This window comes from Mugil cephalus, chromosome 14 (genome assembly GCF_022458985.1).
Source record: "Mugil cephalus isolate CIBA_MC_2020 chromosome 14, CIBA_Mcephalus_1.1, whole genome shotgun sequence".
NCBI classification, from domain to species: domain Eukaryota; kingdom Metazoa; phylum Chordata; class Actinopteri; order Mugiliformes; family Mugilidae; genus Mugil; species Mugil cephalus.
Genome location: NC_061783.1, coordinates 1,191,712 through 1,217,630, shown reverse-complemented (window position 1 = coordinate 1,217,630; position 25,919 = coordinate 1,191,712). Strand labels below are relative to the sequence as shown.

Here is a 25,919-nt window from a genome sequence, read left to right as displayed (position 1 = left end):
AATAGGACTGCAATAGATAATGTATAACAAATATATTATGATGACGATAAATCCATAATTACATTTTAATACATTTAAATGCACCGATGCCTAGTTCATCTAATTGCAATTCAGCAACAATTTAACACATTAGAAACTTCTTTCGCCTCCCAGCTCGGGCCTTTCTGGGTGGAGTTTGCATGTTCTCCCTGTGTCTACGTGGGGTTTTCACTGGGCGCTGCGGTTTCCTCCCACCTCCAAAGACATGCTTGTTAGGCTGGTTGGAGACCCTAAATTGACCCTAGGTGTGAGTGTGTGTGAGAATGGTTGTTTGTCTCTGTGTTAGTCCTGTGATAGGCTGGTGACCTGTATAGGGTGTACCCTGCCTTTCACCCAATGACAGCTGGGATAGGCTCCAGCAACCCCCACGACCCTAGTGAGGATAAGCGGTAGTAGAAGATGAATTTCAAATCAAATCAAAATTTTTTTTATTTATAAAGCACATTTAAAAACAACCAATGGTGACCAAAGTGCTGTACAATTCAAGGATCACAAATTACAAACAAGTGCAGAGCAAAATAACCTTGACTGGCACAGCCTGGAAAATCAAGACAAAAGAACACCCAAGATGAGATGAGATGAGATGAGATGAGATGAGATGAGATGAGATGAGATGAGATGAGAAACCTATTTAATGTTCTGAATATTTCAGTTGAATTTTATCAGATTCAAATAGATTAGTTACTATTGTACTATTATAGGGAAATTCAGTGTCCAGTAGCTTCATCACACCTGGTAATAATAATAATAATAATAATAATGAAACTATCATAGTACAGTTGATTCCTCACAGAGAGGAATTGTTTGGCCTGTCATAGAGTTTGTCTCTTGATCAGCTACAGAAAGCTTTGTAAATATGTTGCTGAAAGCTCAATCCATTAGAAGGAAAACTGGCCACAGATACAGAGTGACGCTTCCATCCATCAGTCCCCAGCCAGGATATTTGCCTCTGACTTTTAGGGCCATGTGGTACCAAGTCTCTGATTGCTCGTCAATTTCGTCGGCTGAGTCAGAGAGATTAGTGAAGTCGCAGTCATACTCTGGGTTAAAAAGTTTCCTTGGATAAGCCGTATGTGTCCCAATGATTGTACTGAGGTGAAATTCGTTAACAGATACAATATCTGCTCCTTTCCTGTATTTTCTGTTTCTGGTCATAGGGTTTTATGACGTGTCCAAGAAGTGAAGATAAAATTTGAAATTTCAAAGCCGGGTCTAAATTCATCTTCAGAGCATATACTGCAGCGTCGCTCTTCTTTCCTTCTCGAACTTCCTTGTTCAGCGGTGTCTTAGCTGCTGTGACACCTTACAAGACAGAGGAACATTTGACAGATGATCAGTTTAACAAGTGCAAAAGCCACACAATGCTACATCATCAGAGTTGACTTATGATGAACAACAGAGAAAACAAAGAGACAGTGAAGCCAAAGAGACTAAAATTCTGTGTATATTTTTTTTCTTATATTTTGTCTGTCACACATCTTAAATCTTAGAAAATCTGTATTATGATGATGATGGTATTTCTGTTTTCTTTGTTTCACAAGACAGTTGTCTGTGTAATATAGTATTTTGTAAAATAAAATAAAAGCTGTGTGAACTCACTTCTGCATTAGTGTGAGAACTCTTCGTGTTTGACTTTTGATCGAAAGCAGACGTGTCACAGCACACAAATAATAGACAGTTTGGTCACATGACAGTAGGTGTCAAAATACCTTAGCCTTGTCCTTACATGTTAGGGTATAAGTTTAACCCATGCAATGTTGATTTGCAATATTTGTTTCTAAATAGAAAGAATGGGATCACTGAATGGGCTGAGCAGGCAAAGATACTACCCTTCAAAGTTGTTGGTCAAATCTTCATTTCAGTAGCTTTTTGCAAATTCATCTACTTTTTACTGTGTCTGTGGTCTGTCTACTGGGACTTTGGAACATGTGTGAATATTATTTAGGTTTGTGGATTTATTAGGCTAATTTGAAAAAGAAGACTTAAAGGGACAAATGCTAATTAAAGTTAGTGTTTAGACTGCTGACTTGATCTGGGTGCTTGGCAGATGTAAACTCAGTTACAGTAAATGCTTAGGCTAGTGCATTGCATTACAGGGCAGATGTCACCTCTACTACATTCTTCTCTGTTGTAGTCTCTCAAATTTGCTCTTCACAATCTATATATTGTCAAGATGTTTCTACAAGAATGTGAAGGAGCAGAGTTTCTCTCCTTATGCTTACATTGTGTGTGAACTGTAGAAAGCTCAGATTCAACATGTGGTGAAATAATTAATGTGACTTACTTTCACATGGAGTCTTGGTTTAGGTAATGTAATCCGTGTTGCGCTGTGATTTACAGCAACAGATGAAAGTTTCAGCAAAAGGCCCGCGTCAAATACTAGTTCACTTCAATTAGTTAGGGGTTATTTAATTTGAGAATATTATACGTAATAAGTAAGATTACATAAATTACATAACTCATTTATTATTAATAAACTTATAAGCACAATGATGAAAAATAATCACTGAATGTGAAGATAATTTAACACAACCAGGGAACCTCCAGTTAATACTTGGTAGCAAAGGGAAAACATCAATTTTATCCATTCATGTCATACCTTTTTCTGTAATATCAGTAAGAATAGCACTATTCCTTGACAAATATCTCTACATTGATTTTTTATTTACAACTACTGTGTTGGACAAAATTACCATTTGGTGCTTGAATTTTGTTACAGGTCCTGAGTCCTCATTCTATATTTGTTCACTTATGTTTCCTTCTCCACCCTCTTTCTCAGCCCTGGGACAGATCATGCTATATGTGGATGGGATGAACGGTGTAATTGGCCACCCCGAGACAATCCAGTGGCTCTACACTCTTGTTGGTTCAAAGGTATAGCCCAGCACATGCACTGCAAGCAGCCTGCACTCACTCCCTACTAACCATCCATTGTTTGGAGAGCCTTATATTTAGCCTTTATCCAGGGTAACACACAAACACATCTGCCTCTGATTGTACTCTGTGTCTGGATCTGAGGGTGATGTTTTGTGGTTGTGTGGTCTTTTGTTTTATTAAGGTCTATTTCTGCTTTAGACATTAAATATTAGTCTTGATTGGAGTGTCTTGTTTTTTGTGTGTGTGTGTATTCTCCTCGTGGGACATATAAAAGCGAGGATGATATGGTATTATATGTCTTCTATTATTGTTTAGAGAATTACATAATATGTAGTGTGCAGGGTCTGTACAGACACGCATACGCTCACACACATTTGTGTTTCTGGCAGTTCAGAGGACAATACAATGACTTACTGTATATTCACATCCTGGATCTTATTCCTTAAGTCTGCCATAATCACTACTTGTACGACAGTAACTCTTACCCTAAAATTACTAACTGTAAACTGAGTCATCGCCCTAAAATTTATGCTATGGGGATTTTTTGCCATAAAAAGGAGGCGAGTCTCTGTGAAACAGATTTGTGTGAACAATCCCACAAGTTGAGCAACACAAGTACACACACAGTATTGCTATTTTTGTGAGGACATTCATAGTCAATATGATTTCCCTTGCCCCTTACCCTAACCTTAACCCTGAGCTAATTGTAACCTTTACCCTTAAATTGAGTCTTAACCCTTAACAGTCCTGTAAAGAAGTGAGGACTGGCCAGAAGCCCTCATTTTTACACTTTACTGGTGTAAAGCTCAATTTCTTCCCCAGAAAGATGTACAAGAACACACACATATACAAACTTAACATACATATAAGTGTGTATGTTAAGTTTAGCAGTACAATTTACACTGACAATAGCGTAATGCTTACATAGGGATTTTCCAAAACAGAAAGAAAATATCTCTGTATATATATTTGTATTTCCTTCCATAGTTCCGTCTGGTGGTGAAAACAGCTCTGAAGCTGTTGCTGGTGTTTGTGGAGTACTCTGAGTCTAACACCCCGCTGCTGATACAAGCCATCACCTCTGTGGACACAAAGAGAGGTACAGATAACTGAACTGATAGAGGGGCTCTCTGTTTCCCTTATAGATCTATTGATATCTTTTTAGGTCAATATGCACTGATAGTTTGTGTGGATAGCACCAAAGTAATTTAGAGTTTCCTTTTTGACCTGATATCCAGGCTGCACGCCGTGGTCCAATGCTATGGAGATTTTGCACGAGAAGGATGGAGTGGACACAGAGCTGCTGGTCTATGCCATGACCCTTGTCAATAAGGTATACTTACTGAATGCTTATATACTTCTGCTATATACTCGATACAATAAAATATGACAATGAGCAACAACAACCTTTTCTTTCTTCATTCACAAGCATAAAATCACAATTACATCAATAAAAACTTGTCTTTTTTGGTTTCATTCTTCTGTTATTCACAATACATAGACTGCACTACTTGTTTTTAATGGCACAGCATCCACTGCTGTCAAATGTATTGACCCAACATTCAACATCGTAATGTTTTACCTGTGAAAGTATTCATAATTATTGAAAGATTTAATATATGTCCTTTCTTTTTATAGACACTTGCAGCACTTCCAGACCAGGATTCCTTCTATGACATGGTGGATGGTCTGGAGGAACAAGGAATGGAGACAGTTTCCCAAAGACACCTAGGGCGGAAAGGGACTGATCTGGACCTGGTTGAGCAGCTCAACATCTATGAGGTTTGAGGCACAAACACAGATAATACAGTATCATTAGCTGATCATGGGTTTTTATCACAGATCACATCAGCATAATTGTTGCTCATGTTATAAGAATAATGGAGTTTGGCACCAAACATCTCTCAACACGTTACGTCCTTTTTCATTTTTCCCTTTAGATGACCCTAAGGCATGAAGACGGTGATGACGACAGTCAGCCTCCACCGATGGGCCGGCGAGATCGGAGACGGGCCAGTCTCGGGGGTGGAGACAAAAAGCGTGGCCTGGAGAGGAGGCGAAGTAGAAGAGCTTCTCTTGGGCGATCTGGTCAGGCCTCCCCATGCAGCCCTGCATCACCTCAGAGAGCTGGCTTCCAGCCATTCAGTGGACACAGAGCTGAGGACATGAGCGAGAGGTGAGAGTGACGGGAAGATGGATTAGTGCCAGTTGTTTTGTGTCAAGGTGATAAAGCATCACAGCAGACCTTAAAGAAAAATCATTCATTTTGTGATGCACATGTACAGTATTAACTGAGTTAAAGAGAAGTTCTGACTCTTTCTGCCACAGAGCACTGTCAGGTTTCCTTCCATCCATGTAAGTTAAAACATCACTCTGGAAAGGGCAGCTGCTGACCTCTTTGACCTCTGCTCCTCACATAAACGCTATAACAGCCAAGAGTGTGTCCCCGTCACTCACGTTCCCGCGTGGGTTTTTCTTCTGCAACTAATGCAGACTTCTGCGTCACTAATAGAAATGAAGCAGTCCTCAGCATCAGCACATGCCTCGAGGTTTTCCTTGTACTTCTAATACAAGCGCCTAATTCTTAAACCGGCACAGGCTTATTTCAGTGCTGTTTGGATTTGCACAAAAATAGGATCTGGGTCTGATTCTAGCTGTTTGCCTAATGTAAATCTGTCATCTATTTGTCTTTTCTTCCATCATAGCGTATCACTGCCATTATGGGCCTCCTCCATGTTCCTTCATCCTCAGTCAGTGTGTAAGGTCAATCACTGAACAGAGAAGTAAAACCACAGTGTCAGATCTGTTTGGATGTGATTCCTTTTTTAATCAGTGGGTGAAAGTTGTTTGTCAGACCTTACATCCTGCTTCACATTATGCTTGCACACATAGAAAAAACAAACAGAACTATTACTGGCTATTTCATTCGTCACACACACATGGCTCTGGTCTTGTGGAACAACACCTGGCAGCAGAACATAAACCGACTCAACTGCAACAAGGCTCATCTGGTTTCACTGTACAAAACGGTTTGCTGACACTGATCTGGAGTCAGTCTTTAGGCTACGGCTCATGCTCCTTTTAGCATTCCTTCCTCCCTTCCTCTTGTGACAATTTTTTTGTCTTCATTCCCATATGTACTAATGGAGTGGAGTGTGTGATTCACTCCATTCACCATTTATCCTATTCCATTACAGTGTGGTGTCTTGTTGTTATCCTTTCGCTTTTCCACCTATCCTGATCCAGTACATTTCCTTGCTTGTTGTCTCTAAGTGCCCTAAATGTTTTTCTTTTCCCAGTTCCATCACTTTATTTCTTGATTACTGTGGAGATTTTATATTTGCATGCAGTTCCTATGCATTGCATCGTCTCTCCCTCTATCCTTGCCTCAAATGTTCCGCCCATCTCTGCATTCCTTCTCAAACACCTCCGTAGAGAGGAGGAATGTGAGAATAGCAAAGAGGGGGAGGAGGAGGAGGAAGACGAGACTCCTGTGACTGAGTCTGATTCGGATGAGCAGGAGGGGGCTAATCAGACCACCCTCAGGTATTTTAGGACATGGTGGTAACATGGAAAATAAATATTGTCCAGTTCTTCTTAGGTTTCATGGAGTTCTGTATTAATCGTTTCTTCAGTCACAGCCTTGTATTGAATATGAGTCAGTTTGATTTGTATATACAGTTCCTGGTAGTCATTAATATCAGTGCAATACTAGTCTTTCATCTTCCCAGTTCTTCTACTTATTCCTCTCAATCCATCCTTCTGCTCCTAGCCCGGCTAGGCCTCTTCCATCCATCGTTCACAGAACAACCCTCCAATCCATCACCATCACTACCAGAAAGGAGTATTTAAAAGAGGAGGAAGAGAAGAATAGGGCAGAACTACTTCCGCCCACGCCCTCCCCTTCTACACCCACCACCTCTCCTCCCGTCTCCTGCACTGTCAGTCCTCCAGCTCAGCCGTCCCTCCTGTCCACCCTGCTGGCCAGGAAAAAGTCTATAGTCACTGTCCCGGCAACCAAGGAGGTCAGCCCACCATCCCGTGGCGTCTCTCGTCCTTCACCTGACCGCCTGCCTTACCTGCCTCACACGCCCTTCCACCTCTTCTCATATGATTTCGATGAGGAGCCGTCACCCTCGGCTCCAGCTAAACCCAGTGAGGACTCACCCAGAGCGACATCTCCCAGGTCAGACGGTCAGCAGAACAGTCGCCCTGAATTCAAGAAGCTTCCTCTTTCTCTCTTCAACGTTCCACTTTTACTTTTTGGATTTCCACCTCTATTTCTGGCCTTTTTTCTCAGCACCAGCTTCGATTTCTTTGCACCACTTGTTATTATTCATCACTTTCTTCCCCTTTTCACCGGTTCTGTTCAGACCTCACAGCCTTCACACCTTGAATCTGTCTGCGCTCTTATTATCACTGTCATTCCTTCACGTTTCTTTTCTTTGTTCTGCCACTGTGTGGATGACCCACACTTGTTCCCCACTTTGTTTCCCAGTGCGATGGCTTTTCCCCTTTTCAGTACTTTGCTGTTTTCACAGATGCCTGTTTCAGCTCTTAACCTGTATCTTTGTGGTCTCTCTTTGCTTCTTACTTTTAACAACTTCAGCACTTGGCCTTTCCTCATCCTTATCTTGACACCACTTCAATTCACTCTCCACTTTTGTTGAGTTTTATTTGTTCTTGCTTTATTTTAATGTGATATGGGCATAATCTGTACAGCACTTGTTAGACATTTCACACTACAGCCCTGTTAATGAGTAACATATGCATACATAAGCAGAAATGTGATACTATGTTTTCAGGTATAATTATTGGGAATCAGATGCTAATAGGGTTCAAATGAGTCAATATACTTTTGGTTTAGTATCACCTTTGCAATATATAAATATTTAACCTCTCACACTGTAAGTGTGTAACACCACAGCAGTTACTAATTAGGGTCACTCAAGTGTTGCACCAAAGGCATTCCTGTTATGTAACCAGGTATCACTGAAGTTTGTTGCCACAAGTTTTGCTCTGGTCAGATGTAATGTCGCATAACTTGGGCGACTGAAGAGGTCGCTCAGTGTAACCTAATTTCTCACTCCCTCTTTTTTCCTCTCCCAGGAATGGAGGTCTCATGTCCTACTCCTCCCTCAGCACCTCAAGTACACCAACCAGTCCCAGGTAAGAGCTCTGTACTCCAACATGTGCCTCCTCACATGCGTGGAAACGTGCTTAAAATACGCACTCCTGCACCGTTACCGCTTCACATGCAAGTATATATCACATGTTTCGCTTGGACAAATTTGAACAAGCTCATAACAAATATGGCCTGTACAGCCCAACACTGTCACCATGATCATGAAGTGAATGCATACTGAGTCTCTCTGGTTCCTGAGTCACCACAGCTATTAAAACATAAGTTACGCTGCGCTGCATCTATACTTGATACGTATAGAAGTTCTGCAGATGCATTGTGTTGGAGTTATGTATCACAATGATGCAGCAGAAACAAGCTGAAAAATAAAGACACAACATTGCAAATAATGAAGGAGAAATATGTCTTGGAAGTAATAAAAGACCCCCCCCCCCCCCCCCTCTTTACTCTCACTCTCAACTTCAGGCCCACTTTGGGAGGTCTCCTGTCCTCCTCATATAGACAGCACCAAGAGTCTCTGGCAGCTGAGCGAGAGCGCCGTCGTGTGGAGAGAGAGGAAAGACTGCTGAAGATAGAAAGAGAAGAGAGGAACAAGCACAGGTGAGACCTGTGAAGCTGTGAAGCTGTGAAGATGAGCACCAGACACCTTTTCAAAAGCAACACCTTCCATTTGATCTCAGAAGTTTTTTTTTTTTTTTTTTTTTATAAAACATCTTCCAGTTCGAAAAAAAGGGTTGCTTGCATGCAAGGTGTATAAACATGTTATCTTCTCACTGAAAGCTCTATTGAGGATACAATTTGATTACTATGTTTTAAAATCCTCTGTTTGTGTGTCCCTGACAGCCGCGGCTATGTGGATAAAATGGAAGAGGCCAGGCTTGCGCGGGAGGAGAGGTAAGCGTGTGCACAAAATCAAAACAACACAGAACAGCAGAACCCTCTGGGAATATGTGAGCCGGTGGTTTGGGAAGCTTGGTGATAGTGTAATAGTTTTCAGGTTAAAAGGGTGCCCTTTGCTGCCAGAGACTTGGGGGGGCTTCCTCCGCTCTGTCTGCCTGTTCTTCTTTCTTAAGGAGCTGTATTAACTGCAGCCAAGGGCCTGATTGTTTTGGCTGCATGCTGTGAGAAAATCAGGTTCCTGTATTTGTCGAGCTTTTCACACTGCATGCGTGTACACGTACACAACAACAGTTTGCACTCACGCATGTGCACTCACACACACGCCAAAAAGAATTTTCATGAGGCCAATAAATCTGTGTTTGTGTGTAGATGGAGATCACAGGAAGCAAGAGATTTACTCAAGAGGACATGTGAGGTCACAGTCACATACTCTGTGTATTAGTGGGGAGAGATGATAACTGTATTGAAGCCAAATCCACTGTGCTAATCATCACAGTATTTCAATAACATGAAAAGCAGCTTTTATCTACACTATGCGTACTGTGTCACAGTTGATTGTTTCATATCTCTTTCACCCTCAATTTAAAACACAATTGATTCAATCATTTACTTTGTGTGCTATAGTGAATGAAAAGTCAAAGCAAAAAACTGGTTGACAAAGAGAAAGGAAAGACAGACCGAGAATTGATTGAACAGAGTGAGCAAGTAGAAGACAGACAAAAGTTAGTTGTTTCTTCACCTCATTTTTCGTGGGACACACCTCCCTTACAAACACAGCACATTAAAAAGACGGGAAGCACCTTTCAGCAAAAACTATCGCTGCACAGACTGTGTTGGACTAAAACAAGATCTTTGAGAGGTCGCTCACCTCTCCTCCAGTACAAACCTGGCCTCTTCCATTTTATCCACATAGCTGCGGTTACGACTTTAAAATGTAGTAATCAGACTGTAGCCCTGAGTAGACCAGTCACTGAAAAGATAACATGTTTACACAACTCGCATGCAAACAAGCCTTCAGATGTAGAGTAGACTGTTGGCACGACTTCACCTTCTTCACCTAAGGTGCATGGAGGAGCCAAAGAAATACAGGAAGGTCAGAACTCCAGCTACACTTGTAGTATATAGAACTGTTCTTTGCACTGCAGGTTTAGTCTGAGTTTTGACCTCCGCAAAACGTGTGTATTCTGCAAGTCTTACATATTTACATGTATTTTTTGTGAGTATTAATAAAGTAGTACTTCACAGCAGGATCATGTTTTATAGTAAGATCTATGGATTACTGCTACAAAATGAGCTTCCTAGTGTATGAAGTTAAATGGTATATGTGACAATACATATTTGTATTAGTTGGTTATAGGTTAGCAGACACATACAGAGTGCAGTTTTTCAAAGAGTGATTTATAAACATAAACCCTGCTCACAGATATATTAGTGTCCTGGAAACGTTCAGTCAACACATTTTATTTCTAAGATTGTAAGGACATACAGTTTGGTCAAAGATTTGGGCACACAATACACAGCTGGCTCAATCAATTCAACCTTAATCACATGCACATAAACACCAACACGTGCACACATCCATGTATTAGGATCTGGTTTCTTAAGACCTCTGAAGTGGCCTGATGCTAATGAACTCTGAACAGAAGCTCCACACATTCATGGTACGGTGGGAAAGAGGAGGGGTTAGAGTAAGAAAGAAAGACAGAGAGAGAGAGAGAGAGAGGGTTGACTCAGTGCCCTGAATCTGTTCTGGCTAGCAGGTTGAATGGTAACGTTTGGTAGAAGGAGAGAGGGAGGAAGTGAAGAAAAGGGAGGCAGAAGGAGAGGGGAAATGGAGAAGGGAGGAGAGCCGAACGAGGCACATCTTGAACAGGTTTACTCTGATTCACTTCTGATGTTTAGATTTTTAGAAGCCAAACTAACATTAGTTTCCACCCATTCTTTTCTCCTGTTCTTTCCTCTCTGAGTGTTTCCCTCACACTATCTCCTCTTCTTTAAATTTCTTCATGTTGCCTTTTTGAACTGCTGGTGAAAGCTGAGCATTTGCCTTGACAGGACAGGAGAAGCAGGAGTGATGGATGCAGTGGATGCAGTGGATGCTTTGTGGATGATTAATGGGGGGAGGTAGAGGAGTGAGGTGGGACTAGAATGTGAGGAGGTGAAGTGGTGTGGCAGCTGCAGAGGAGAAAATGAGTGGATGTAAATACTGTAGGTTGGGAGTTTTTAATGAATTTGGTTACCTGGAGTAGTTATGAGGACAATTTGGCAAAGACCAACAGTGAGAACAGTAAGACAGAAGACGCATTGTCTCAGACCCTCATTTTGCCTCTTTTATCCTTCCTCTCTCTCCCTCTCCAGGTATAAGAACGTGGAGCGTCTGGCTGCAGAGGAATACGAGAAGGAGCGTGTCCGGGTGTCAAGAACTCACCCCGACCTCAACCTGACCTTTGAACCCTCGGACGCCTGGCCCTCGTCATCACGCAGCAGCACCCCGTCATCCTTCGCCTCCCAGGAGGACGCAGAGGCCGATCTTGACGCCGAGGCCCCCATCACTCCCTCTGAGGCTGGTAAGACAACTAAGAACAATGTTTAATTGAATGGACTCACCTGTTAGGTTAATTAAATACCATTCTGAGAATGTGGATTAGCTGTAAAATAGTTTGGATGACAACACATATAAACTTTGTATTTGATCCAAACATTTACTTAAAAAAAAATACACCCAGTTGGCACCCATTCTTTCATAGTATATTATGATATATTAGCACCAGCCCCTCTAGCACCAAACACCAAACTTCAACAACACTTCTCACAAAATGCCAAAAGTGACTGCTTTTGTTCATATCTTCTCCATGTTTTGTATGAACACAAAGTGCTCATAGTAATGATAAATGTGTCAACAGTTATAATGGGTTTCCCATGAATCCCGAAAATAACTTTATACATAGCTAATAGATACATTGACAGACTGTAAATAGCATCAAAAGTAAACACTTGATGAACGTCTTAAGATTCATACATTTATCAAGGAATCTGTGTGTGAATGGTCTTTTAGTTCAGACAGCTTAGGAGGGTTATTATTAAAAGCAGAAGGTTGTCCGTGCAATTCCCAACAGTGCACCCCAAAGCAATCATTCTTAAGCTTAAATAATTTCACTGTTCACTGTGTAAGAAGCTATTGGGGAAAGGAGGTGACACTGTGAGAGGGGCTCGGGAGGATATGGGTGAAAGGGTCAGGTTGGTTTTTGAAAGACCTTTTTGAAAGTGTGTTGCCAAAACATCTTGCGCAAGAAAACAGCCTTGTATTGGAGTGCATTAGCAGCCACGCGCTAAGGTACTGTAGATCAAATACACGAGTGTATGAGACCCAAGTGTGGTGTTATTCTAACCCTGCCTGCATCACTGCATGGCCTGTACTGTTGAGTTACGTATGTGTAGCGTGTACAGGAGTGTGTTTGGATGTAAACAGGAACTTAATCCCTCATTTCCTGTTAATATCCTGGTCCTGCGACTACCTGACTTTGTGTATCTGCTGTATTGTTTAGTAAAGTGTAGGTGCATTTGTTTTTCTTTTTGTTAGTGTGTCTGTGAATGTGTGTTTTTACAGGGGTGTCCCATATGTAGTCTAAACAGAGATGCTGTCAAAAGACATTTCACACGTCTCAAGCAGTGATTCGTTACAGATAGATCTTACACTATATCAAGTTGTGAGAAGTACAAAATAATACTGACTTATTTGTGACAGGAGAAGCTGATGAATCCAGCACCAGCATAGAAACAGAGGAAAAAGAGGCTGACGAGGAGGAGGAAGAGCAGAAAGAAGAGGAAGTGCAGAAGGAAGTGGCAGTGGAAACAGAGGAAGAAGTCCAAGAACTCAAAAAGGAACCGGAGAAGGAGAGAGAGGAGCCTGAGGAGGACAGTGGCATCCTCAGTGACAAAGAACGACAGAATGAGGAAGTGAACGAAAAGGACAACTGCTCAGCCTCCAGCATCTCCTCTGCCAGCAGCACTCTGGAGAGAGAGGAGAGAGGGAACAGTGACAATGGTTGGTAGTTTGCGTTCTGCTCAGAGTTAGTTAGTGTTTCTTCTGGAATTTCTTTGTAACCTTTACAAATTTTTACCACATTGTATTTGTCATTTATTCTGGTGGAATAGTATGGTAATATTCTTTGGTGTACAACCTCCCAGTCAATGGACATGCAATTCATTCCAGCATCCATTTACCTTTCTCATTCCCATCACCCTCTTTCTTAGGCTGTAAGGAGGCAGAGGTGAATGACAAGTGCAACAAACTCCTCAACAGTAAACTCTTCATGCTGGACATGCTGTACTCCCAGAAGAAGAAGCCCAGCGATGAGGAGGAGGAAGAGGAAGAAGAGGAAGTGGAGAAGGAGAAAGAGAAAGGAGACGGAGAGGACAGTGAGACACATCAGAACGCTAGTGAACAACTGGACGACAGCCAGGAGAACAGCGACAGCGGCGACAAGTCAGACAGCCGCGGTAGCATCCGTCAATTTGCTGAGCGGTTTGGAGACCTGATTAAGGGCCTTGGCTCACCCATCCAGCACATGGACAGCCCTGACAACGAGCCCCTTCCTGCCCCACCCAAAAAGGAATCAGACACGATCTGGGACCAGCTGCTGGCCAGCCCTCGAGAACTGCGCATCGGGGACATCAACTTCACCGACCTGACGGACGAGGATGACAAGGACATCCTGGATTCCGTTTCGATGGGAGGGTGTAGTGACCTCCCGCCTCCGCCGCCTCCTCCACCCTGCTTCCCACCACCCCCACCCATGCTAGGCAGCTGCCCCCCACCCCCGCCCTTAATTGGTATTATGAGGCCACCACCTCCTCCTTCATTTAGCACTACTGTTCCAGTGCCTCCTCCCCCAGAACCACCTCTCTTCAACAAAAAGAAGAAGACCATTAGACTCTTCTGGAATGAGGTGAGTCAAAACTTTAAATCTTCATTAAGCTGCTACAGCTGAGGCAGATGGTACATGGCAGGTTTTATGCAGATCTACAACTGCATTCAGTTATAAGATGATACCTGTTAGCTGAGTGTTGTAAAACTACTTAGCTACAGTGAAAGATTTCTTATAAGCAAATATGAATCCAAGGCAAAGAACGCAGACTTTGAGTTTTGAGTTTTATTGAAATTCCAGATCTAATTTTACTCCATGTGAACTACACATTTGCGGAGAAGACCTTGCCAAAAGCCAAGATAAAGACTTCTTTAAAAATTCCATTAGCCAGTTAAGGCTGAGTCTGATTTATTCATTCAGACACAATGACTCACTCAGCCTGTTCCTGTTTCTGCTATCATTTGTGGTTTGTTACATTCAGAGTCTCTCATTTACCCTTTTTATTGTAGAAAATGGGAGTTTCTACCTCACGCGAGCTGTTCTTGCTCTGTTTGTGATCAGGTGCGTCCGACAGACTGTCAGTACAGGGACCACAAGCGGAGTGTGGACTCATTCTGGTCCAAACTGGAACCAGTAAAGATGGACACAGCCAAACTGGAACACCTGTTTGAGACAAAGTCTAAGGAAATGCCTGTTACAAAGGTAAACAAACAGCGACTGAAAAGAGTTTTGGGACACCTTTGTTTGACTATATGATACTGAATAATGTTAATGAGATCCTAAAGAGATTGAGCGTTGAGTTGAGAAGAGATGCATCTTACAACTGGGGTGTAGCATTTTTACATTAAATTCTCGGACATCACATTGTAATTTGTGTGTGAGTCAGTGCTGCTTGTAGGTGGTGTAACTGTACCAAACCTTTTTGTCAGTGATAAAAAACCTGGGAAAGACAGGTCTTATGGCCAGGTGGCTGAAGCTCAGGTGGTAACGCTGGTGGCTGATCAGAATCAGAATCCTTTATTAATCCTTCTAGGAAATTGTTTAAAAGAAAGATCCTTGGGAATTTAACCCTTGTCTCATTATCGTAATACCGTAGTTTTTTGAATGTATCACAAGCTCTACTCATAATCACAGCTCCCGTCACAGTGAATGGCAGCTCTGCCGTCATTAGTGTGTAGCTTGAATGTGTAAATGTGTAAAGTGATTTGAATACCTCTAAGGGAGAAAAGTACAATAAAGATTCAGACCGCTACCAACCAGTCCTTAAATTACTGTTTATTATATATTTACTTATTGTTCAGCTCATTCGTTTTTCGTCAACCCATTTTATCAGTATATATACATTTATGTACATAATTTATATCCGGGCCAAATCAGAACATTGGTCAACTCAACTCAGCCTCAAAAAAGCTCTCAGGTACCGAGAGTACCACCAGTATACCAGAACGATCTGAGGTCAGAACAAACTTTACTCATGTTATTGTTTTGGGAGACTCTTCTTTGTTCTCTTCCTTCACTTCAGTGATTTTAAAATATAAGGTTTAGATATCAAAGATTAGAAACCAGTTTTCACATACACAACTGATATAACCATTAACAGTAGGGATAGTTATTCTATAAAATAGAGAGTATGTGTTTTTTAAGTGGCAGTAGTTTTAGCTCCTACTCCTGTTAATGACACAGTATAAGTTCCTTTTAAAATAGCTATTAATGTAACAGAGATGCCCAAATTCCTCCCAATGGAGAGCCAAAATTGAATTCGGGGGGAGGGCCCCAAATTGGGGAGCCAGGACATATAGTAACAATATGTCTACAGGCATACACATACAACATACACTGGAGCTGTAACAGTATTTCCTGATTCCCTCTCCACATAGTCCACACAGCTGCTGCTAGGGCATCCTGAGTGTTGGCCCGTCTAATCCTTACAAGCCCATAAAGTAGACCACACTGAGAAAAGAGGCAGAGAGAAAATAAAGGAGAAGAATGTGATCCAGCATTGACCCTCTGTTTATTTTTGTTCTCTAGAAAACAGCAGCTGATGGCAAACGTCAGGAGATCATTGTTTTGGATTCAAAGAGAAGTAACGCCATCAACATTGGCTTGACAGTTCTGCCTCCACCTCGCACCATCAAGACAGCCATCCTTAACTTTGATGAGTACGCTCTGAACAAGGAGGGCATTGAGGTGAGAGATTCAACTGTGGTGAAAAGGGAAAAGGTAATTCCCAAATACTTCCACACACTTACCAAACTTATGCATCATAACAATGCATCTCCAGAAAATCCTGACGATGATCCCAACTGAGGAGGAGAAGCAGAAGATCCAGGAAGCCCAGCTGGCCAACCCTGATGTCCCTCTGGGCTCTGCAGAGCAGTTTCTACTCACTCTATCCTCCATCAGTGAGCTGTCTGCCAGACTCCAGCTCTGGGCCTTCAAGATGGATTACGAAGCCACAGAGAAGGTCTGTATAAACATGGAACTTTGTTTTCTAAATGTTTAAAACTGATAAACTGATAAAGAGTATTGAGAAATGTGGTAGAGAAATGCAGGAGAGGGAAAGCCAAACCAAAGCCATGACCAGATGCACATTAGAAATAATACTCAACAAGTGAAAGTAGTTTTATTAAAGCAGAAACAGTCATAGCTCAAGGAACTCTGCACTGCACTGACTAAATGTGCACAGCATGTGTGCTTTTGTGTGTGTGCCTTATACCCGCATCAGTAAGTATCAACATACCTTTAGTACAAACAACATCCGCAAAACATCAGTTACATCACAACAAAATATGCACGCTTATTAGCAGCACTTCGACTTCTTCATCTTCTGGCACACGATGTTTTGCCATGTTTCAAAGAATGCGTCCAGGAGGTGAAGTTCAAAGTCAGAACTCAGAGAATGAGAAACATGCCGCGCCTCTGTTGTTGTCCTGTAAATTTTACAACTTCCAGCAGGATGCATTTGTCTTTTATGTCTCCATGTAACACATGATCCCCAACTACACATTCAAAATTATGGCGCTCCTGAAGGTTCGGTAGTGGGAGGTTAATTGGTGGACAACTTACCATGCAAGAAAACAAACACACAATAGAACCTGCTGCACAAAAACAAACGCTCCCCGTAATCAGGAACACCTTTGATAGAGAGGGTGAACCGAAACAGCAACCTTTAATGTGGTGGGAGACAAGGTGCACCTGTTCTCCTCTTCTTGTGTAACTTCAGACTAATGAAACACAGGTTTTTGGAGGTCTTAATTAACTCAGCTAATGATGTGTGTGTACCTTGTGTGTATATGTGTGTTTCTGTCTTCCCAGGAAGTAGCAGAGCCCCTGCAGGATTTAAAAGAGGGTATGGAGCAGCTGGAGAAGAACAAAACCCTGCGCTACATCCTCTCTACGCTGCTCTCAATTGGAAACTTCCTCAATGGCAGTAATGTGAGTCATGGCCATTCACATGGTCACACAGGGTCATGATGATATGGTTCCTTTGTCAGTAATTTTTATGGACTGTGAATTTTCCAAGCTTGTAATTTGTGGATTAAAAGTTACATCACATATTTACGACTATAATTTGACATTCTATATTCACGGTCAATTTCGTCAATTTTCATCTAAACAAAATGTGATTTCCTAGTCTACATAAATCTTGTTTTCCAGGCTAAAGGTTTCGAGCTGACATATTTGGAGAAGGTTCCAGAGGTTAAGGACACAGTCCATAAGCAGTCTCTGCTCCATCATGCTTGCTCTGTAGTGGTGGAAAATTTCCCTCAGAGCACTGACCTCTACTCTGAGATAGGAGCCATAACACGTTCCGCAAAGGTAGGAATCGCACTCTCTAATGGAAAGCTTGTGTACATACTTTTAGCATCCGCACACTGTAAAACATACTTGTATAAAAGACAAAAGACAAGTTGAGGAAACAAGATCATTAAAGTTCACAGGTACGACAGTTAATAAGTGTCAGATTAAGTGTAAGGGGGGAGAGACTTGCTTTTATTGCTGTTCGGAAAAACAACTAGCACTGAGTCTGTTGTTTTAAACACACACTTGATGTGTGTGTTTTGAATGCCTCTAGAGAATCTAAACATGTAAATAGTGCATGTTGGGAAGTCTAATATTTGCTTATCTTGCTTCTTTTGAAGCTGTATTTGTTGATACTACGTGTTGGCTTTTGGAAATTGTTTCCAAACCAAAACCTAAAAATCACATATTCACTTGACGTTATTAAGGAGGTGTAAGGCTAAACTGTTAAAGAAAGCTTTAGAATGTCCATAGAATCCACTATTTTATATGCAGTAGTTTATTGTGAGTGATTTTCTAAGTGGTCATTTGTTTGTTTCAACTTCTTTTCCATCAGGTGGACTTTGACCAGCTGCAGGAGAACTTGTGTCAGATGGAGCGGCGCTGTAAAGCCTCATGGGACCACCTGAAGGTGATCGCCAAGCATGAGATGAAGCCCCAGCTGAAGCAGAAGATGTCCGACTTCCTCAAAGACTGTGCTGAAAGAATCATTATCCTCAAGACTGTTCACCGCAGGATCATCAACAGGTAGGTCCCCTCCCAACTATTAAACTAAATCAGGTGAAATCCAAATTACAGAGCAAAAAACTAAGGTACTACAATCATATGTGACCATCAATATGTTTTGACCTATGACCTATTTCAACATAGTGATGTGTAGTTTAAAGTGTTTCCACTCTTCCTTCTTCCACCTGTCACCACCTAGGTTCCATTCGTTCCTGTTGTTCCTCGGTCATCCGCCCTACAGTGTGAGAGAGATCAGCGTCCACAGGTTCAGTAAAATCCTCAGTGAGTTTGCGCTGGAGTACCGAACCACCCGAGAACGCGTGCTGCAGCAGAAACAGAAACGGGCCGACCATCGCGAACGCAATAAGACAAGAGGAAAGATGATCATGGATGTGAACTCTCCTGTGAGCATCACACACACACACACACCACTCAGAGATGCTCAGTCTATTTTCTCCTCTTCTTGTTTTTCCAAATCTAGTTCACTGTTTTCTCTTCCTTTCCTCCGATCTGCTGTTTGACTTTCACTCTTTCCTTCTCCTGTAGTCTGATGATGAAGAGGAGCGTGAGGTATCAACATGTGTGCCAGCATGTCTGCCTGTGTGTGCATGAATCCACTAACTGTTCACTTCTCTTTAAGGGTTCACTTAACATCTGACTGAATCAATAAAATATCATAGTCAGTGTAAGCTTCACAGGTTTTTCATGAGCGTGTTTGAGTTTAAGTCTAAGTTATGTATCTAGAGCAGAAGCTGCTGAATTCTGATCCTATTTCATTCTGTCTCTCCCAGCAGTGTGCTCGGTATGGCTCAAGCAGCAGCGCCCCCAGTGTCAGCCAGGAGAGTGAGCAGCCTCAGGCTCTTGGCCATGCCGAGGATGCCGCAGAGCATGAGCACATGAAAGCGGTGTTGAGAACCAGCCTCAGTGGCGGCGACAAGGAGGCAAGTGGGGTGCCAGGCCTTCGGACACGGACAAGATCACGACCTGGGCGAGGAGGTGAGGAAGAAAACAGGTTCCCATGAGTCTGTGGATTTAAAAGGCCTTTTTTGCTCATGCATAAGCTTTCATTACCTCATGCAGGTCGCACCATGCAGGCGTGGACTCCAGCAGTGGAGGATGCTCAGATATGCCGAGATGATGCCGCTGATGAAATCATGGAGCGTATAGTGAGGTCGGCCACTCAGGGACCAGGAACCAGAACCCAGCCCAGAGAGAGGAGGAGGTCCAGGGTCAACCGCAAATCATGTACGACTTAAACGAGACCGTCGACTACTAATGCTCATTATTATACTATACTATATAGTGTAATTGAGTTTTAGTGTGGGCACAATGGAAAACGACCAACAAATTAGATATTAATGATATTATTATTATTATTATTAACGTACTGATTCTAAGCCAGATAACAAGCAGGCTCTGGTCCTATTAATATGGTTAAGTTACAATACAGAATGAGAAGAAATCATCAGTTTGACAACAGAAAATTATGATAATTTTCTCCTCTCCTCTCTTCTTACAGTAAGACGGACTCTGAAAAACGGTCTGACACCAGAAGAAGCCCTTGCTTTAGGTCTAAATGATTCTCCAGAATCCCAGATGTGATCATCCACCTGTCCTCACAGCTGTCGATGTCAGTGTAACATCTGTCAGCTTGCAGCACACTTTAGAGCTGTGCTCCACCAGCCACAACTCCCAAGTTTTTGTCAGCTGCTAATCTTGCCTAATGTTTCTGAGTGAAGAAGCTGTAGCCAGGATAGTGATTTTTCTATTTACAAAAAAAAATGAAGAAATGTGTCATATAAGGAGGGAGTTTTGTGAGGAAAGGGTAAACGCTGCCTTTTTAGATATCTAAAAATTTTTTAGATGATGCATTCGTCCAAAGGGATAATTTTTTTGTAAATTTCTGCAGCTGTAACTTTTTCATTTATTTAAGCTGTGAATTTGAAAATGGGCTGAAGCAAATACATTGTCTAAAGAAAATCACACAAATAAAGATGTTAATAAGAATTAGTCCATGGAAAATATTTGCTTCTGCAGCTGCAAGGTACAGTTGCATGGTTGTGTTATGTAGGAATGTGACAGGTTGTCAATCTGATGAGTGCCTTTCATTTAAAAGGGACAGTGCTGTACCTTTTAACCATCTCTTTGCTCTTGTCTTCACCTAGTACAGCTCAGATGTCACATTCACAGGTTTGAATTGTAATGGTACAATTCATTTTCTCAGTATTTATTTGCAAAGCTCTGACGTCTTGCACCTTAATACGTAGTCTTTTGTGCTGAAACGACTGATTGAGAACACAGGAAAAAAATTACAATTTTATTTTAGAGGAACTGTTTGTAAAGTGTAAAAAGACAGAAGGAAACAGACGTTTTTTAAAAAGGAAGGACTTGCAGAGAAGTCTGCAGAAAATGTAAATGTAAATGCCCTTGTCAGCTGCCAGGTCCTAGATACTGTAGGTCTACAGTGTGCATATTTAGTGCAGTTTGATGTCATGTGTTATTTTTGTAAGTTCTGTAGAAACTTGTTTTATAGTCTGAGAAAAGATTAAAAAAAATGTTTTTCTGTGAATTGTAATTAAAAAGAGAGATGTGCGTATAGCAAAAATGTTTGTTTTCTCAAATGTCGGGGAGCAGTATTTTGGACTCTGTTGGACTCTGTATGAACTTGAACAGGTCGTGGGACCGTGTGGATAACTGAAGTCCCAGCTAAAGTGTCCACTCCTCTCACAGTTCAGCAAAGCTAGGAAGCATCACTGCATAAATATCTTGAAACCACGGTTATCACTTGAAATGCTGTGTATACACATTCTACAATTAAAAAACAAAACAAAAAACATTGAGTGTAGTGGATCTCTGAGTCATTCTCTCTCACTGCTTTCACTTTAGTCACATGGGCGTGGCTTTACTGACCAACCTTTGGTTTACAACAACTGACGCTCACTTTACAGTATTTGTGCAGTTCGGTTTGTACAGTTCGGTTCGTACACTTTGACTTTCATTGACTTAGGACTGGGTCTGTAGTATCTGCACCCATGGCCAAATCAATGAACCTACTATGGGGGGCCGGTTCACCTCCTTGCTGGCGTGTTATGATCACTCTGCAGGAAAAGAAGCTGCAAGGATACAAACACAAGCTACTGTCTTTTGAGAAAGGGGAGCACAAAACACAGGAAGTTTTGGAAATCAACCCAAGAGGACAGGTAGACACGTGGAGATGGAGGTTTGGAGTACAAGGTCAAAAATCTGACTAAGAGCTGCTAATTGCATGTTTGTTACAATGTGATTTATTTAGTCATTTATTTCCTGCCTGTACATGTTCCTCTCCTGTTTGTAAAAACCGTGTACATATTTATAGTTATCTAGTAAACAATTTATGTCATTAATTTCAATTTTATAGGATGTACACTTTTGTAGGGATATCATAGCTATGGGTGGTAATCTATCACATATTTACAGTAATTAATTGCACTTTTTCCCATTTATAAACAAATCATGCTTTTAAAGTAATCAAGTAAATATTTACAGTAATTCCCTGCAGTACATTTTTATGGCAAGTAGTTTTCTTTCAGTTATATTTTAATAGTACTAGTACACATGTATGGTATTTTTTCTCTTTTATACTAATTTATTACACATGATAATGTATTTCATATTTATTGTCATTTCTTTTATTGTAATCTTCTACAATTCAATTTTAATTTCTTGCAATTCATAGTAATCTAGTTCAAATTTCTGCTGATGTGTAACATAATTTTGCTGATTGGTCTTTTTTTGGCCTTTACAGCGAAGTCAATATCAAACTTCTGTTCTTTAATCTATTTTTCTTTGTACTAGATAAAAAACAGGTTAACATGTTTTTGACACATGACACAGTGACCAGCTAAAAGCCTGCTTTCGTATGTTGGCATTTCTCTCTGCAAGCTCCCTGCATTCAGACATGGAGACAACATATTGAATGAGTCCATCGCAGCATGCTTATACCTGGAGGTGAAGTTAAAGAAATATGGAACATGTTGAATCTTGTACTTGCCTGACTTTGACACATAAATCTGATCTTTCTCTGCTGTGACAGAACCAGTTCAAGTCCCAGGGCACCAAGCTGATTCCCGATAGTCCCTCAGAGCAAGCACTGATGTACCAACGAATGATGGAGGGTCCCACCCTCATTGATAAACTTAGTCAGTGTCTTACACAATAACAAAAGCTCCTGGAGGTATTGCACACTGTAGTGATGCTCATGTTGGGTGCTTTCACACAGATGCAGTTATCTACTATGACTGGCATGTCCCTGAAGAGGAGAGGTTCGACTCTGCTATGAAGAGAAACAGAGAAGCTCTGGTCACTGAGCTCAAACTGTGGGAGGGTTACCTGCTGAATGTATGTCCACATGAACAGTACACACGCTCACATAGTTGCAGACATTCCCACGCTATACATCGTAAGCAGTGGCTTCATCGTTTGCTTTCTGCATCAAGGTGGCTGCAGGCTCGTACCTGGCGGGGGCCTTCTCTCTAGCCGACGTGATCGTCTTTCCCAACGTTGCTTTTGCTTTTCGTTTCGGGTAGGTGATTGAGATCATTACTTTTTGGAGGATGATCTGCTTTTCTCTGAGACATGGTGCCTGTGTCTTCTCTTCAGGCTGTCTGTTGGACGGTATCCGAAGCTGGCCAAATATTACAGCCTGCTGAAGGACAGGGCCAGCATTAAAACCAGCTGGCCTCCACATTGGCTGGCCTGCTCACAAGGTTATAACACCCTGAAGGACCTGTGAAAGACTCCACCAAACACTTTACCTTCTTCATTACGCTGTATGCCTGCAGTTTGTTTAGCTAGGCATACACTAGAATTCCAGAGTGGAAGTAATGAACACTTTGAAGGAATTTAATCAGAGGTATTAATTCTATTATTAAAAAAAAATGGATGTAATCACTGACATGTTTGATTCACATGAGTAATTTTTGCTGAGAAACATACACGTTTCACTTAGATACTCTTTCTACTGTGCTTCAAAAACATGATGAATCCACAATAAAAGGACATTTAATTGAATTCCGTAGTAGTTTCTTCTCCCAGCCAGGGGGTGGCAATGTGTACTTTTACAGAAGCTTAAGAGTCCCGAAAATTGTGATAAGAGCAACAGTCAATGAGGCAATGTCCTATATTGGCCAGGGGGTGGCGGTATATAACTTGATCCTGCTCTGGTTGAGAGCCAGTCACTTGACATAATGTAGTAAGCTGAATATTAGCATTAAAGAGGGAATCCCCAACAATTCCTAGATTGGCAAGAACGTGTTGGAGAACAAATTCTCTGATAACAGGAAGAATTTGTTGGGACAAGAGCTATCTCCCTCAACCGGTTGGGGTGAATGCTGCTTTGTAAGGAAACCTGATGAAAGGTAAACAATGGCTGCAAGTTGATAAACTTGAACAAGCCCCCAATGTGTAGGTCACATCCACCCCAGAGTCATAAACACTTCAGTGAAGTGATACAACATTTATACTAGGGATTTTATATTTAATGTCACAACTTTACTTTTTATTATTTATTTACTGTAGACGTAGAATAGTGCAGCTTCTAATCCAGAAGGAACTGTCCTGAAGAAGCTACTCGGATGAGCGCCGAAATGTATTCTCAAAACTCTACAAGTTTAATTGCCTTTTTAAACACCTTTTATATTACCATGTCCTGGATGACTGAGAGTCTTCCTAGATACAACGCAGCTTCTACATCTCAAAACTTAAATGTCATTTACTGTAGGTGTTTTTTTCTCATTTGTGGCAACTGGAGCATGTGTTGCTTTTGTTGCCTAAATCCTAACCTAACCACTTGAGGCAGTGAACCCTGGTTTGTGGTGTCAACATCCTATGTTTTGTGTTCTCATTCATCCACCCTGACCACTTCCCTTCACATCTTCAATGTAAAAGTACTGAACCTATCCAGACAACAAGGAGGCAGAGGTCATGACAATATCCATTCAAAGCTGAATGCAGCCAGTAAAGTGTCTGGTTTGTGTCCTTCCATCTCATCCTGGATCCTGATTTTATCTTAACAGATAAAAATCATAGAGGTCAGTGATGTTGTTAGAGTCAGCTTCCACTGTGGCCTGATCACACAGCTTTGTATGGCTGACTCCCTGATTCACTTCCCAGAACTTACTAGTGGAAAGGTTATTTTAAGCAGGGGGCAGACCCCTACTCCTCCAATAACACACACACTTTCTGGAATCGGAGAGAGCATATAGGTAAAGTGTGTGTTAGTATGTCCCTGGTAGACTTGAACGCTTTCATGACAGAAATGCTTCAAATCCTGCCACCCCCTGTGAACTACATGTATCCTACATGTTAGAAAACTGCTTAACGACTACTCGGATGTTTTAGGAGCACGGGAGCAAAAGAGGCACAGGGAATTGAGACAAAGCTGATAGAAAGATAATTGCAGCATGTTATCATTGGAGGACAATGTGCAGCAGCCACACAGCTGCAGCAGGAGGGGAATAGAAATTTTCAAAATATCAAAGCCAAGTCAACCCTACAAAATTAAAAAGTGAAGGTTCTGGAAAAGACCACTACAGTCTCCTGACTGTAGAATCATTTAGCCATGTCATGCAAGCTTATGAGTTTATGGAAGCTGGAGGCATTATGCCAAGAAGAATGGACAGCTTTACAAACTGAGAAAGTATGGCATGCCATACACAACTATCACAACTGTAAGGCCACAAACTGTTGGTCATGCTAAACAGGTGCAAATACACGTGTTAAAATCTGTGTAGGCTGAATTTTGTCCATTATTTCCTTCCATTAAATTAAATCAATTTAAATCTAAATCTGAAAAATTCCACCCAATTTTATAATAAGAAACACATATTTTGTACGTAGGACTGGATATTATATGGTGTATTTATATATTATATGATTAAACTGCGTAGTGTCACCCCTTTCTGAGTATTCAGAACGTTCATGCAGATCTCAGGGGTATGGTTTTCTGACAGCCTTGAATTTTGAATAAATTGCTGGCAGTGTCACTAGCACAATAACAATGGGTCCTGAAACCTAATAAAACCATAAGTTGCGGTTTCCTATAGTAGTTACTTGTGACACAAATGTGTGGCTGCAATATGTGGTTAGATTCATCATATTATGCATTTCTTTGTTTATGTGTGGGTGTGTTAAGTCTTGTTTTGTGTTGCTCTTCAAATTTATGTCACAAGGGGGCAATGCCTCAATTAAGAGACGGTTTAGTGTTGTCTGTGAGATCTTCTAGTCTTCAGACTAGCAGAATTGAGGGAAGGAAAAACACACCGCTTACCACCCATCTCACCTTTATTTCATAGTTTTTCAGTTAAAAAAAAATCTGGCTACTAGCTCCATTCTGGGCCTGTAATGTGACTGGTCTGAGCGATTGTTGACAGAAGACTTGATTTGATTCAATTTTATTTATATAGCGTCAATAACAATACAAATTGTTGGAGGAGCTTGGTGCGAGACAGAAGAGAGTAGAGGATATGCGTTTAGAGTATCGTGCCTCAGCAGCCTGGTCCCATTGCAGCATGACTAAGGGATGGTTC

At 41.5% G+C, this 25,919-nt stretch overlaps 2 protein-coding genes across 7 annotated transcripts in view; both read left to right on the top strand.

Moving 5' to 3' along the window:
- fhod3a (formin homology 2 domain containing 3a) overlaps window positions 1-20,952 on the top strand; it is a 48,877-nt gene extending 27,925 nt beyond the window's left edge. For 2 of the 6 annotated variants that reach the window (XM_047605235.1, XM_047605236.1), the window contains 25 exons: window positions 2,819-2,913; window positions 3,904-4,015; window positions 4,155-4,249; window positions 4,555-4,698; window positions 4,857-5,092; window positions 5,245-5,271; window positions 6,352-6,462; window positions 6,689-7,102; window positions 8,026-8,085; window positions 8,525-8,659; window positions 8,903-8,953; window positions 11,318-11,526; window positions 12,705-13,004; window positions 13,214-13,908; window positions 14,389-14,529; window positions 15,856-16,014; window positions 16,109-16,291; window positions 17,143-17,262; window positions 17,485-17,646; window positions 18,185-18,375; window positions 18,554-18,758; window positions 18,901-18,924; window positions 19,146-19,350; window positions 19,435-19,599; window positions 19,874-20,952. In XM_047605235.1, the coding sequence (XP_047461191.1) occupies window positions 2,819-2,913; window positions 3,904-4,015; window positions 4,155-4,249; window positions 4,555-4,698; window positions 4,857-5,092; window positions 5,245-5,271; window positions 6,352-6,462; window positions 6,689-7,102; window positions 8,026-8,085; window positions 8,525-8,659; window positions 8,903-8,953; window positions 11,318-11,526; window positions 12,705-13,004; window positions 13,214-13,908; window positions 14,389-14,529; window positions 15,856-16,014; window positions 16,109-16,291; window positions 17,143-17,262; window positions 17,485-17,646; window positions 18,185-18,375; window positions 18,554-18,758; window positions 18,901-18,924; window positions 19,146-19,350; window positions 19,435-19,599; window positions 19,874-19,956 (4,322 nt within the window). In that variant the 3' untranslated portion in view covers window positions 19,957-20,952. The remainder of the gene's footprint in view (window positions 1-2,818; window positions 2,914-3,903; window positions 4,016-4,154; window positions 4,250-4,554; window positions 4,699-4,856; window positions 5,093-5,244; window positions 5,272-6,351; window positions 6,463-6,688; window positions 7,103-8,025; window positions 8,086-8,524; window positions 8,660-8,902; window positions 8,954-11,317; window positions 11,527-12,704; window positions 13,005-13,213; window positions 13,909-14,388; window positions 14,530-15,855; window positions 16,015-16,108; window positions 16,292-17,142; window positions 17,263-17,484; window positions 17,647-18,184; window positions 18,376-18,553; window positions 18,759-18,900; window positions 18,925-19,145; window positions 19,351-19,434; window positions 19,600-19,873) is intronic. The other 4 variants (XM_047605237.1, XM_047605238.1, XM_047605239.1 and 1 more) reach the window with 4 other exon arrangements.
- Window positions 20,953-21,321: 369 nt separating this feature from the next.
- On the top strand, window positions 21,322-23,403 carry LOC125020159 (glutathione S-transferase A-like). Its single transcript, XM_047605452.1, has 6 exons — window positions 21,322-21,554; window positions 22,276-22,341; window positions 22,427-22,532; window positions 22,613-22,731; window positions 22,830-22,915; window positions 22,993-23,403. Exons 1-6 carry the CDS (start codon window positions 21,387-21,389, stop codon window positions 23,123-23,125), a joined length of 678 nt encoding a protein of 225 aa, XP_047461408.1. The 5' UTR covers window positions 21,322-21,386; the 3' UTR covers window positions 23,126-23,403.
- The last annotated feature ends 2,516 nt before the right edge of the window (window positions 23,404-25,919 follow it).